Source organism: Mastomys coucha, unplaced genomic scaffold, assembly GCF_008632895.1.
Source record: "Mastomys coucha isolate ucsf_1 unplaced genomic scaffold, UCSF_Mcou_1 pScaffold15, whole genome shotgun sequence".
Classification (NCBI taxonomy): Eukaryota; Metazoa; Chordata; class Mammalia; order Rodentia; family Muridae; genus Mastomys; species Mastomys coucha.
In genome coordinates this window covers 77742525-77755965 of record NW_022196897.1, presented here as the reverse complement: position 1 = coordinate 77755965, position 13441 = coordinate 77742525, and the positions used below count along the sequence as shown (strand labels likewise).

At 43.2% G+C, this 13441-nt stretch overlaps 1 protein-coding gene across 7 annotated transcripts in view; it reads left to right on the top strand.

Moving 5' to 3' along the window:
- Atg13 (autophagy related 13) overlaps positions 1 to 13310 on the top strand; it is a 29541-nt gene extending 16231 nt beyond the window's left edge. Inside the window, exons 1-15 of one of the 7 annotated variants that reach the window (XM_031371032.1) lie at positions 10 to 68; positions 1216 to 1335; positions 3905 to 3951; positions 4999 to 5139; positions 5521 to 5561; positions 6332 to 6428; positions 6757 to 6855; positions 7240 to 7330; positions 9064 to 9162; positions 9830 to 9940; positions 10271 to 10407; positions 11441 to 11555; positions 11893 to 11970; positions 12350 to 12466; positions 12918 to 13303. In XM_031371032.1, the coding sequence (XP_031226892.1) occupies positions 1303 to 1335; positions 3905 to 3951; positions 4999 to 5139; positions 5521 to 5561; positions 6332 to 6428; positions 6757 to 6855; positions 7240 to 7330; positions 9064 to 9162; positions 9830 to 9940; positions 10271 to 10407; positions 11441 to 11555; positions 11893 to 11970; positions 12350 to 12466; positions 12918 to 13082 (1371 nt within the window). In that variant the 5' untranslated portion in view covers positions 10 to 68; positions 1216 to 1302 and the 3' untranslated portion in view covers positions 13083 to 13303. Of the gene's footprint in view, positions 1 to 9; positions 69 to 1214; positions 1336 to 3904; positions 3952 to 4998; positions 5140 to 5520; positions 5562 to 6331; positions 6429 to 6756; positions 6856 to 7239; positions 7331 to 9063; positions 9163 to 9829; positions 9941 to 10270; positions 10408 to 11440; positions 11556 to 11892; positions 11971 to 12349; positions 12467 to 12917 lie in introns of those variants that run through there. The other 6 variants (XM_031371027.1, XM_031371025.1, XM_031371029.1 and 3 more) reach the window with 6 other exon arrangements.
- Positions 13311 to 13441: the final 131 nt, after the last annotated feature.

The window sequence follows — 13441 nt, the reverse complement described above, 5'->3', positions numbered from 1 at the left end:
TTGTCCAGGCTCGACTTGGAGAAAAGATTTGCACCCGTTCGTCATCTTCCCCAACGGGTTCAGATTGGGTAAATTTCTATTTGCTAATGGGTGTTTATGTACTATGGTGTTTGTCAAAAGAAATGAATGTAAGAGGTCCTATTGTCATGTGAGGCATACTGCTTATGGGTTGCTAAATCATTTGATTCCGTCTTATAGAGAGTATGTACATTCTTTATAAAAATTAGTCTTCTATTCATCTGGACCTTGATTTTCTGCTATAACAGATGGTAAAATTTAGTACTTAGGAGATAAAATAGTATCTTGTTTGCTAATCTTTGCAGAAGGTAACCTGTTTAGCCTTATGCTGCCCCTTGCCTGCCTCTTCTCGGTAGCCAGGCCCATTGTGTACTGAGCTGGACTGGAAGAAGGGAAGCTTATTGGGGCTTGGGGGTAGGTGCAGTCCCGAGCTTGGTCAGCTGAGTGCACAAGCAACGAACACTCCCAGAACAGCTTCGGAGAGCTGGTTCATTTATTAGTGGCAAGAAAAGGGTATTTAGGGGCTGCAGAGATGGTTCAGAGGTTAAGAGCACTGACTGCTCTTCTGAAGGTCCTGAGTTTAAATCCCAGCAACCACATGGTGGCTCACAACCATCTGTAATGAGATCTGGAGTGTCTGAAGACACCTACAGTGTACTTACATATAAATAAATCTTTTTTAAAAAAAAGAAAAAGAAAAAGAAAGGGATATTTATGCGCCTGGGGAGGTAGCCACGGTCTTTGGGGCAAATTCAGTGTGACCAAGTACCATTGGCCATGGCAAGGGTGTTGGAACATGCTTCATCTACACACTCAGGGGCTATAGGGAGAACAGGGATCTTAAAAGGTTAAACAAGGAGTGAAGCTTTATAACTGTCAGCGTAATAAATTCTTACTAAGGTGGATGGTGAGGGTGCCAGCTTTATGGCACCAGGTTAAGAGCAGGGAGACAGCTAACTCCTGCCCTCCTCATGTTTGGGGTATTTGTGGTTGAAGCTTCCTTGACCCTTCCTCCTTAACCCTGGGCCATTATAGTCCTACAGCCTGAGACTTGAGAGGCTCCAGTACAAACTTTCCCATAGGGAAGGAAGACGTAGCTTATGTTTTTAATACTAAAGCAATACCTGCATGCTCTACTCTGTGTTCCCATAATACTCCTTGAGAGGGTTTCACACAGAAATTGCTCTTGCTTTTTAGTTCAATTTAGCAATCAAAGATATCCCAGAAGTCACCCATGAAGCAAAGAAGGCTCTGTCGGGGCAGCTGCCTGCTGTGGGGCGATCTATGTGTGTGGAGATCTCACTCAAGACTTCTGAGGTAAGGCCATGGCTGCACTTGGGGGTCTTATTTGGCATGCAAGGCTCTTCATCCTCTGCTTCCAATTCATTTTTAGCTTGATACACATTCCATTTCGTTCTGAGTTTCTCATCATTTTTTGAATTGGGTTTTTTTTTTTTATTTTTGTTATGCTGGACATTAAACCTAGTTATTGCCCGTGCTTATATAATGCAGGAATGTTACAAGACTAGGAATTCTGCATTTAGCCTTTTCTTGCTCACTTATTCAGAATAATATACAGGACAGTTTGGCTAATGGAACCAGCTAAAAATGTTAAGTTAAAGTAATAATAACCTTTCCTAAACTGATGTCTTTAGAAGTTAGGTCTGGTTCTTCCTCCCAGCCCCATGCTCCCAGAAATAAGACTCAGACTCAAAATATATTTACAGATACCTTGGCCATAAAGCTAGGCTATTCTCTGACTAGAATCATAACTTAAATAACCTATTTATTTTAACCTACATTCTGCCACATGGCTGGTGATCTGTCTTGGCACATCTTCCCCAGGTGAATCTCCCAAGCTCTATCCCAGAATTCTTTCTGCTTCCTGGGTGTCCCACCTTCTATTCTACCCTTTCCTATAGGACAGAAGTTTTTTAATTGACAGGTGATGAATTCACACAATACACAAGATATTTTCTCTATAGTTTCCCTTTTTGTTCATATAAATTTAAGGTTGATGTACATTTATCTTTTAAATTACTAAGAAAAATTTTCATTTAATATTATGCAAAAATTACATAGTAGCTATAAGAAAAAAATGTGTCATTTTGAATTTTAGACTATTTGCAATTGGCTTTATTTTATCAACAAGAAGTCCTACCCTGACATCACTGTGTAGACCACTCTGGTCTAGAATTTACAGATGTCTACCTGTCTCTTGTCTCCTGTGTGCTAGTATTAAAGGTGTGTGCTACCAGCCACCACCCTGCTCAAATATTTCACCTCAATTCTAAATCAGTGTAACTCTTTAATTTCAAAAGCAACACATTTGAACTGTAGTGGCATTCTAAATTTACTTAAAATCTCCAGTGGTATTGATGGAGAAGTAGACAAAATAACAGAAGTTGTTATCTGCCTAGCTCTAATGCTTTAAGAATTATTATAAATATAAATGTTTTGTGCCTTTTATTTGGGAACTAAATATGAAAGGTAGGGTAGAAACTTCCCAAATAATATTTACCATGACAGATGTCACTTAAAAAATGGCACTTGTTGGGGGAGGGAATAGGGGTTTTTTTCAGAGGGGAAACCAGGAAAGGGGATAACATTTGAAATGTAAATCAAGAAAATATCTAATAAAAAAATGGCACTTTTAGAACTGAAGTGAAAGGCTCTTGCATCATTTGAAAATTTTCAGCCTTTCTAAAGGGCATTTTAGAAAAGGTTTAAACATCAAAAGTTTTAGGGCTTCAGATGTAGACGAGTAATATAAACTGGGTGCATGTACAGAGCCCTGCAAAAAGCTATTAAAACCATATACTCTTATCAGGTGTAGTGCCTCCCACCCCCATCCCAACACTAGGGAAATTGAAGCAGGAGGATTGACAGGTTTTTAGCCAGCTTATCTTATATGAGGCATTCCTGTTCCAAGTTTAATGTATGTATAGTCTAAGTGAACCTCAAACTGTCTCAAAAAGCAGAGCCTAGGGTTGGTGGTATGGCACAGTGGGTGAGCTGCTTGTCACCAAGTCCGATGACTGGAGTTTGCTCCCTGATTCTGTTGTAGTAGAAGAGAACCAATGCCAGGTACAGTATGGTACTCTCGCTTCAATACGTATGTTGTGGCCCTAGCCCCATACTAAGGAAGAAAGGGTGAACTGAAAACAGTCTGTTTTCTAAGCTATCTGCTCTAACTCTAGAAATATGCTTAGAGATTGAGGATGTATACAGAGACCATGTCTCAGTGCTTGTGTATGTGTTGTTGGTTTTTTTTTTCCCAGCCCTGTTAGTGACAAAATCTCAGATAGTCCAGACTTGCCTTAAGCTTGCTACACAGCCAAGGGTGACCTTGAACTCCTGGTCTTCCTGCCTTCATTTCCCAGGCTTTGGGATTGCAGGTGTAGACCACTGTGCCTTGCCTCAATGCTACTTATCTTTATTGTAGTGATAAAAAAATAAAAATATCTCAAAAAATATGAGATGTGGCTGGATAAAAGGAGAGTCATAGTATATAGTGTAACCATGAACATGGAATGTGGAGATTCTGCTCGTGTAGCTGAGGAGACTCACAGTGAACATGAAGCCTGGAGTTGATCCCCAGTATAACAAAAGATAATAAAATTCAGTCTCTCAATGTTTATTTCTCTGTCTCCCTCTCCTCTCTAATTTTTAGTAAGAAGGAAAATTCCATGTTGAAAAATAAGATAAAATGGTACACATAGCATGATCCAACTTTTTAGAAAGTTGCTGTTTTTCAATAAGTTGGTTGTCTTCCTTTTTGTTTATCTGTGATCACCAGTATTTCTTGTGTTTGTATGATACTTTACAGGAGACAATTCAGATGGTTTTTAATAATTGAAATGTATTTCTCCTGTCCTGTCTGTAGGGAGATTCCATGGAGTTGGAAATTTGGTGTCTTGAAATGAACGAAAAGTAAGTGTTTCTGTGTCAGATGGCTTGGTTAAGGTGACTGAGGATAAGCAATGACATCATGTGAAAGCAGGCTTTGTTGTCAGCCACAGAGAGGCATTCTGACCATTCAACAGAGCCAGCAGGCTTTTATGTGACTTGCTTCATGCTTAGCTTCCAGCCTAGCACAGAGATGACCTTCAGAGCTGGTATGTGACCAGAGCGATTCACTCACAACGGAGAAAGGAGCCACAGCATCGCTGCAAAGGATTTCTTGTCTTCTCAGAGTACAGCTCATTCTCTGATTAAGTCCCCCGTGAGCTCCTGCAGCATGGCCATTCTTGTTCTGCAAGGCAGCTATTGGTGAAGTCTCCTGTACTGTGCTGGCTGGAATTGTCACCTCCTTCCTGTTTTTGTTTTTCAAGGCAGATTAGCTCACCACCTGCCTGAAGCTTGAGTTCTCTTTTCTTTTTTCTTTTTTTTTTTAAAGACTTACTTATTTTATGTATATGAATACATTGAAGCTCATCTTCAGACACACCAGAAGAGGGCATCAGATCCCATTACAGATAGTTGTGAGCCACCATGTAGTTTCTGGGAATTGAACTCGGGACCTCTGGAAGAACAGTCAGTGCTCTTAACCACTGAGCCATCTCTCCAGCCACGAAGCTTGAGTTTTCAAATAGAACGTGTGTGGAGTATGGACATTTGTTTTTCTTGAATAGAAAGTAGTTGATAGGTTATTATCCAAAATTTTTGTACCAAGTAAATTTTTTTCTCCAGATTATCAGTACACAATTAAATAGCTCATAAGACAGGACCTTAAAAATAAGCAGCAGGTTGAGTATAATTTGCAGTATTGTTGGATTGTTTTTAAACTGCTTTTTTTTTTAAGTAGATAAAAGTATAGTGGGTTCTGGTGCTTACCTATGTCTAATGTAAGAAGAAGCATACGCTGGCTTACTTCAGCAATGTGTTGGTAGAGCTCTAAGTGCGTCTTTAGTTCAGAATGTGTTTTGCAGAGTTGCTGCCTTCCAAAAGATAGACTGGCAGTGTCTTTGTGTTCCTCAGGTGTGACAAAGAAATCAAAGTTTCCTACACTGTATACAACCGATTGTCACTGCTGCTGAAGTCTCTTCTTGCTATTACGAGGGTGACACCAGCCTATAGACTCTCCAGGAAGCAAGGGCATGAATATGTGATTTTGTACAGGTAAATATCAAGGATCCTGCTTTACTTCTCAGCCTCCTTACAGTGCACATTGTCTGGCATTCAAGTGTTCTGGAATTATTTATAGCATTAGTTCTATAGTTTTGCAACCATCCTAGAGCTCGCTGTGTAAACCAGGCTGGCCTTGAACTCACAGAGATCTGCCTGCCTCTGGCTCTTCAGTGCTGGGATTAAAAGCTTATGGGTCATTGTCTCTTATGTAGCTCTGACCTTATGGGTGTTTATGCCCAGGGCTTGGTTGAGTGTGGAAAGTTGTCCATACAGATGAGAAAGCAGGGCTTGTTTAGGCTGTTTCCCAGTGTTTTAGCCATGGCCTTTGAGGATGTAGAGTGGGGTGTCATTTCTTTTTTTCATTCTCTACAGGATTTATTTTGGGGAAGTTCAACTGAATGGCTTAGGAGAAGGTATGTATGCATTCAGGCCAGAAACATTTGTGGTGTTAAGAGCTGTACCAACTTCATAGATGGGCTCAATTGCTGCTTGGATACGTGACTAACCTTGTATAGCACACCCTAACTTTTTGGTTTTTTTCGAGACAGGGTTTCTCTGGGTATCCCTGGCTGTCCTGGAACTCACTCTATAGACCAGGCTGGCCTCGAACTCAGAAATCTACCTGCCTCTGCCTCCCAAGTGCTGGGATGTGAGCCACCACTACTTGGCACACCATAACTTTAACCTGTATAATACACTAAGGAAGCATAAAGAGGCAGGTCATTTGACTGAGGAGCTACCAGGATTGAAATAATAATTTTTCAGAAGTTTCAGCAGGAATTTAGTATTTGGGGTTTCTCCATCCCTTCTCCTCTCTTCCCCTCCCCTCTCTCACCTCACCCCACCTCATGTCTTTCTCCTTCTCTTCCTGCATGCTGACTAAGCCCTGTGCCATTGACCCAGTGCCTTTTCTTGTAGTTTGTCTTGTGATTTGCTTCTGCTCTGCCTCTGCCTCTCTGCCTCTGCCTTGTGCTCGGATTAAAGACGTGTATACCACCAAATCCCCCTGTCTTTTGGGTTTTTTTTTTAAACATTGGATCAATAGAGAATATATGATAATGTGGAAATACACAAGAACGAGGTTGCTTTCCTCATATGCTGAGTAAGCAAGTAATGCCAGTGACTAGACAACAGGCTGGCTAAGAGCGGTGTCAGCCTTCTCTGGATATTTCCTTTCTTCTAGGCTTCCAGACAGTTCGAGTTGGAACAGTGGGCACCCCTGTGGGCACCCTCACTCTTTCCTGTGCTTATAGAATTAACTTGGCATTCATGTCCACCAGGTAAGGAAGAGGCCGGGGTCCATAAGAGCTTTCCCAAAGGTGTTAAAGCTCCTGTTTCCCACAGCAAGCGCCAAGGCTGACAGCATAGTTGATGCTGCCGAGAGCTGAAAGCCACCCTTTCAAAGAATGCATTTGGGAGAGGGAGAGAGTGTCACTGTCGTGGTGGAGACTTTAAGTGTCCCTAGCCAAGCTGTCCAGGAGGAGAGTTATGGTTTATATTTAGAGACTGTGGCGTTAAGGCTCTGGGTAGACCTGAAGTAGCTATGAAATGAGCCCTCTGTGGACTTGAAGGTGACTGAAATACTGCATTGTGCTTATTGCATTACAGGCAATTTGAGAGGACCCCACCTATTATGGGGATTATCATTGATCACTTTGTTGACCGTCCTTACCCCAGCTCCTCTCCTATGCACCCGTGCAATTACAGGTAAGGGCTGAGAAGATGCTCCCCGAAGCTGCAGCTAAGCAGTAGCAGCCACTGGCCATATGGGTAGAAATGAAAAGGCTAATTTCCTTCTTGCTGCTGCCTGTTAGGTACACCAAGGCCTGATCCACAGTATCTAGAAACTTACTGAGTGTTCAGGATCCTGGCAGTGATATCATCTTCTCCAAGTTATTTGGGGACTGCAAGAATATCAGGAGTTTGTGAACTATGAAAAACGGTTTTTGGGTTGCCATCTGGCTTTATAATCTCTGCCTAGAACTTCTTGACAGGGCTCCCAGCCTTTCCTAACCAGTTTGCATACCTTTCTGCTGCCATGGTTCTATAAACTCCATCATTGTTCCTTCCTTCCTCCCTCCTTCATGGTAGAACTGCTGAGGATGCTGGAGTCACATACCCATCAGTGGAAGACTCTCAGGAAGTGTGTACCACATCTTTTTCCACATCTCCTCCCTCCCAGGTAGGAAAAGGGTTATGGGCTGTGTGTATTCATGTGGGCCCTAGGGAATGCTATCCGAACTTAGCTGCGCCCTTTGGTAATGAGGTCGCTCTAACCTGCATGTGTTGATTTAGTTGCTCCACTTTTGTTTTTGTTTTGTTTTGTTGTTTCTTGAAATAGGGTTTCTCTGAGTAGCCTGGACTGTCCTGGAACTTACTCTGTAAACCAGGCTGGCCTCAAACTCAGAAATCCACCTGCCTCTGCCTCCAAATGCTAGAATTAAAGGTGTCTAGTACCACTCCTGGCTTACTTTCTTAATAAGTAATAAATTTGGCTTCAAAATAGTAGAATATTATCAAAGAGCCAGTAATTACTTAATATAATTACTTAATATAATTAAAAGCAACAACCAGAAGCACTACTTTTCTTGAAGCTGACGCAGTTATTTATCTGCCTGTCCACGTTCTTTAGCCAAGCGTTTCAACCACTAACTTTTTCACATGAGTGAGTCTTGAGTGGCAAACACAGTTTCTTTCCTTAAATCATGGCCCTGATTTCTGATGCCAGCATCCTCAGAGGAAGTGCAGCCACAGCCTTATGTAATAGGCATGGGCTGAGACTGAGATCACCCTACCCTCCTCAGGTTTCTCTGTCTTCTGCCTCATTGCTTCATCCTCTTCTGTTTTGACTTGTTTAGGTTTCTGTTTTTGAGATAGTGTTTTGCTATGCATTCTTGGCTGGCCTAGAGCACACTACATGGAACAGGCTGCCTTTGAATGACTTGTGGCCATTCTTTTCTCTGACTTCTGAGATTACAAACATGCACATCATGGCTTCTTTTGTTTATTTGAAACAAGGTCTCACACCTTGCAGTGCAGCCAAGACTGTCTTTGAATGCCTGATCCTCCCATCTCCACCTCCTAGGTGCTAGGATCAGGCATATGTTACCATGTTCAGCTACCAACTAGTTAAACGGGAGATCTGTTGTTGTTGTTGTTGTTTTCCATAAAAGTTTTTCACTACATTTATTTACTTTAGGGAGCTAGGACATGCCATTTCTGTCACATTATACATGTGGCAGTCAGATTTAAAGCTAAATCAGGAGAACCCCAGATAATTAGTGTGTATAAAGTAGCTTTGGAATTCTAAATGTTTAGCACACCCAAGCTTTTATTCTTAAGTTCTCTCAATTGCTAGACTATACACACACACACACACACACACACACACACACACACACAAGCACACAATGTACTTCTAGTCACTTCCAGGACGACATACAGAAATGTACACCTAAGCTTACTAATAATATAGCCAGCAAATTTGAGCTCTTTCCCGCTGTCTCTGCAGGCTGAGGGCTTCCTGAGCAAGGCCAGGCCCTCAGTTCTGAGGTTTATCTCCATGAGCTCTAGGCCTGTCCTGAGGGAGCTCTGTTCCCTCACTTCCTCCCACACTTTTCAGCTAACGACAGACAAATGCCTGGCTCAGGCTTCTGTTTTGCCATGTCTTTCCCACTTGAGTCAGTTCGTTTTCCAGCTGCCTCTCAAAGAGACAGGTTTACAGGGCATGCTCAGAGGTGAATGTTCCTGTACTGGTGGCTGCTTTGGGAAGCCAGCTTGCATTCTTTTCCTTGCCTCTCAGTACTCTGTTCTACTGCTCACTGCTGCCCTCTTTGGAGGTTTTTCCCCACTTTTTTCTCAAGTCCCTTTTCTTTTTTTCTTGTTTCTCCTGTCTCTCTGTGTGTCTGTGCACAGTGTGTGTTTACTGTCACAAAGGCACATTTTCAGACCCCTACTCCTGTGGTGACGGACACTCTGAGAGTCCCCATGGCAGGACTGGCCTTTTCCCATCAAGTGAGTTCATAATGGGAAAATGGGGATATGATCAGATGGCTTCTTTCTACTTAAAAAATGAAAACAGAGTATAGGGTATAGTTATTTAGTCCCCAAGTGTTCTGTGGGATTATTTTAAGGCTTGGTAATTGATTTTAACAGGACATAGCCACGACCCAGTAACCAAAAATAGTGGTTCTTATTTACCCCTCCTCCTTCCGTTGATGTGAAAAGTACACAGAGCTATTTATATCAGACTTCCAAATAAACAGTCCATGACTGGTAATCTTCCTATTTTCAATATAAATAGGAGCCGTCCATACCCAGGGTGATAGAGGTGTGATTAGAGAAGATTGTTTTAGTTTCAAATGGATCTCAAGGATGGGGAGAAAATAGGATGACTTGGGAAATGTGCCCCAGGATTGTGCCCAGGGGATCTGCTGGTCTGGAAACAGGGAACTGGGGAGTCAGACACTCACTAAAGATCTTTGGGAAGCTCTAGAGCTGGAGTCCTAATCCCAGTTCAAACAAGTCTCTTTTTCCTTATTGAAAAAGGCCTGGCCTACCTTTGCCCCTCATTTCACTGGGATCTGCTCCTGACTTTCTGCTGAGCTCTAGCATGGGTCACATGCTAGGATTGCCTTTTCTCCTTGCCTTTCCTCTGCCCCTCTGTTTTTCTCTTGCTCAGCTCTCAAGCTCTCGCCTTTCCTATCAGCCTGCTGTCCTGGGCCTTGGATCAGCTGACCTGGCTTATCCAGTAGTGTTTACTGCTGGCTTAAACACTACACACGCTCACCAGGTACCTTTCAAGATGGGGAGGACCATGGGCTTCCCAGGGCTGCCTCCCCTCCTGAGGAGCAACAGAATAACTTGGAGGACTTTAACTATTTTCTAAGTGGGTGGATCTTCAGCTTTCAGAAGGGAATGACTTTGCCAGGGTTTCACTGTCTCTTTGCCCTTCTCCCTTTGTAGTCATCACCACGCATGTCTCCAGTAGCCATATCCCAAGAGAATTAAGATCTATGATGGCTGCCTACCTAATGGAGGCCTTAGAGATGGGAAAGTTTATGAGGTTCACCAGCTGCTTAGCACTGCCATCGTTCACTTTGTCTTTCCATTCCCTCCAAAGCTGATGGTTCCTGGGAAGGAAGGTGGGGTACCTCTTGCTCCCAACCACCCTGCTCATGGTGCCCAGGCTGATCAGGAGAGACTGGTGATGCATATGCCTTCTGATGGCACCCACTGTGCTGCCACACCCTCAAGCAGGTGAGTTCCTATCATGGCTCTTCCACAGTTAGGCCATCCAGGAACCTGGATACCCTGATACACACAGACTTTGGGTTGGCATTTTTTGTTCCCAAGGGATAAGCCTTAAAGGTCTTTGAGTGTCTAGTATTACAGCTGGTATGTAAGGAACTTATCTGCCGCTAAGAAGGATAGCAGGACTTTCCTTTTTTTTAAACATTGTGCGCATGCACACGCACACGTACACGTACATTTGTGTAGTTTGCACCCTGACTGTCTGGAAAGCTGCACTGCAAGCTATCCTTCCCTGTCTCCCTTGATTTGGACAGCCTTATGATAAAAAGAATAACATGCTCCTCCCACTGGAACTTTTCCATTTGAAAAATGCCTGATGTACTTTTTCATTGGCATAGTGGTGGGAGGAGAAATCTCTGGAAAAATTGTGTGTGCCATTCAGGAAAAATAGTTTATTTTATTCCTGTTTTACCAATGCTGATCTTTTTTCACCCCAACCCCAATCTCAATCAATCACTTGGCATCCTGGTTTTCTGATCCTGGACTCTGATGATGATATCTGGGAGTAGCTAAAGATGTGGACCCTGGGTTGGGGAGGGCTCTGTCAGGTCTTAGAAACTCAGAAGCCTTCTCCTTTAAGCTGAGATTAGACACATGGATCACCAAACCCTGCTTTAAACTATAGGGCCTTATGGCATTTTTAGGTAATCAGAAACAAGGAGCTAAAATATGAGGTTGGTTATGGTATTGATGATTGCTAAGCTGTAGCTGTGTGAGAGTTGTTTACTGTGTCTGGCTAATGTGTTTGATTGTCGCTGGCATTTCTGATAGGATTTTATGTGAGCTCATACTTTGCAATGAAAAGTTTCATTCTCATGTGAACATTTTAGTTGTTCAAGCAAGTCATCTTCCAAGCCAAGAGTCAGGATAGTGGCAGCAGCGAGACTTCTGCCCCAAGCATGGCTCTGCAGTGACTCCATAGGGACTAGAGATGTTCTGTGGTTTGAGAGTGAGTACCCACTTTCCATTTCTTCTTTAGTGAGGACACTGAGACTGTATCTAACAGCAGTGAAGGACGGGCCTCACCCCATGACATCTTGGAGACTATCTTTGTCCGAAAAGTGGGAGCATTTGTCAACAAACCCATCAATCAGGTGATTTCTTCTGCTACTGCCTAAGTGCCTACCTATGTTCTTAGAGTAATGTCCCCTGCACAATGTCCTATAGAACTGCTGAAATTGCTTGCAAAATTTGTGTGTGTGCAAGTTTGAGGAGGATTAATAACCAGCAGACCTGTACTGCGATATATTGTTCCTCAGTAACTGTGACTAAGCATTCTCAGCTACAGTTCCATAATCCTCTGCTGTGAACATATTTGGTAGGGGACAGGGAGGCAAGGAATGACTGGCTTAGACTCCAGGCTGGCATCCTGTAAGAAACGTGTGCTAGGGGAGGAACAGGCAGGAACACTTCTCTCTTTTATCTCTTCAGGTGACTCTGACGAGTTTGGACATACCCTTTGCCATGTTTGCTCCTAAGAATTTGGAGCTGGAGGATGCTGATCCTATGGTGAGCTCACTAGTGATTATGAGTTTCCAGTAGATGATACAGTGGTCATCCTTCTTGGGCAGTCAGTCTTCCACGGGACTTAAGCCAGTCTTTTTTAGCTTATGGATTTTCAGCCAGCATTTAATCGTCTCTCTCCCACCCACCCCTACCGTTTTGACATAGAGGCTTGTTACAAAGGTAAAGCTGGCTTGGAACTCTGTGTAGCTCAGGAAAATACCCAACTTGAAATCCTCCTGCCTCAGCCTCCTGAGTGCTAGGATTACAAGCATGTACCTCCATGCCCTCTTTAGCAATATATTTCTACCATAACTGTCAGACAGCTCACAGTAATCCATATTCTCATCATGGAGTGTATACTGACTGCCTTATTCTGAATTAGGTGAATCCCCCGGACTCCCCAGAGACCACATCTCCCCTCCATGGCAGCCTGCACTCAGATGGCTCTAGTGGGGGCAGCAGTGGCAACACACATGACGACTTTGTTATGATTGACTTTGTAAGTTGCCATCACCACCCTTGATCTTTGCTGGTCTCTGGAGAGTAAACTTAGAAGCATCTGTTACCTGTGAACAAGATATTTACCTCAGGATGGGGTGGTATACAAGCTACAGGGGGAAACATTTGTAGGCCTGAGGACTTTTAATGTCATGTCTTTGCTTGAAATTCAACTTGGAATTGGGTTTTCTTAAAGACCTTTCCTTAGGAGGAGTTTGAAGGGTCAAAGGGTCCAGGTCATAAGCCTAACCAGGGGGAGGAATGGCATCGTCAGGGCTGGATCATAGTCCAGACAAGCAAGGAACAAAGACTCTTCCTCCCCCTTATATAGCCTAGAAGATACTTTGCTTGCCTAATTCCTGGAAAGGAGTCTTGTACATAGATTAACTTTTTTTTTTTAAATCCTTCATCGTTCAAAGATGAACTAACCTGAGTTTGTGTTGTTTTTAAAGAAACCAGCCTTTTCTAAAGACGACATTCTTCCAATGGACTTGGGGACCTTTTACCGTGAATTTCAGAATCCCCCTCAGCTGAGCAGCCTCTCCATAGATTTTGGAGCTCAGTCTATGGCGGAAGACTTGGTATGGAAACCCCTTCCCTCAGGGCTCCTTCTCTAGCCTCCCAGCCTCATCTGATAGCTACTCCTGTGCTTCAGCCGGTCCTGCCCATTGCCTTCTATCTTTGCTGAAAGAAAAGGAATCTTTTTAGCTGGCTTTCACCCTTGGTCACACTCACAAGTCCATGCTGCCTGGCAGTTGTCCTAAATTGCCTTGAGCTTGATTTTCTTGTTCACAGCACTTTAAAAATACTTAGTGTGCTAGGCAGTGGTGGCACACGCCTTTAATCCCAGCACTTGGGAGGCAGAGGCAGGCAGATTTCTGAGTTCGAGGCAATCCTCGTCTACAGAGCGAGTTCCAGGACAGCCAAGGCTACACAGAGAAACCCTGTCTCGAAAAGCCAAAAAAAAAAAAAAAAA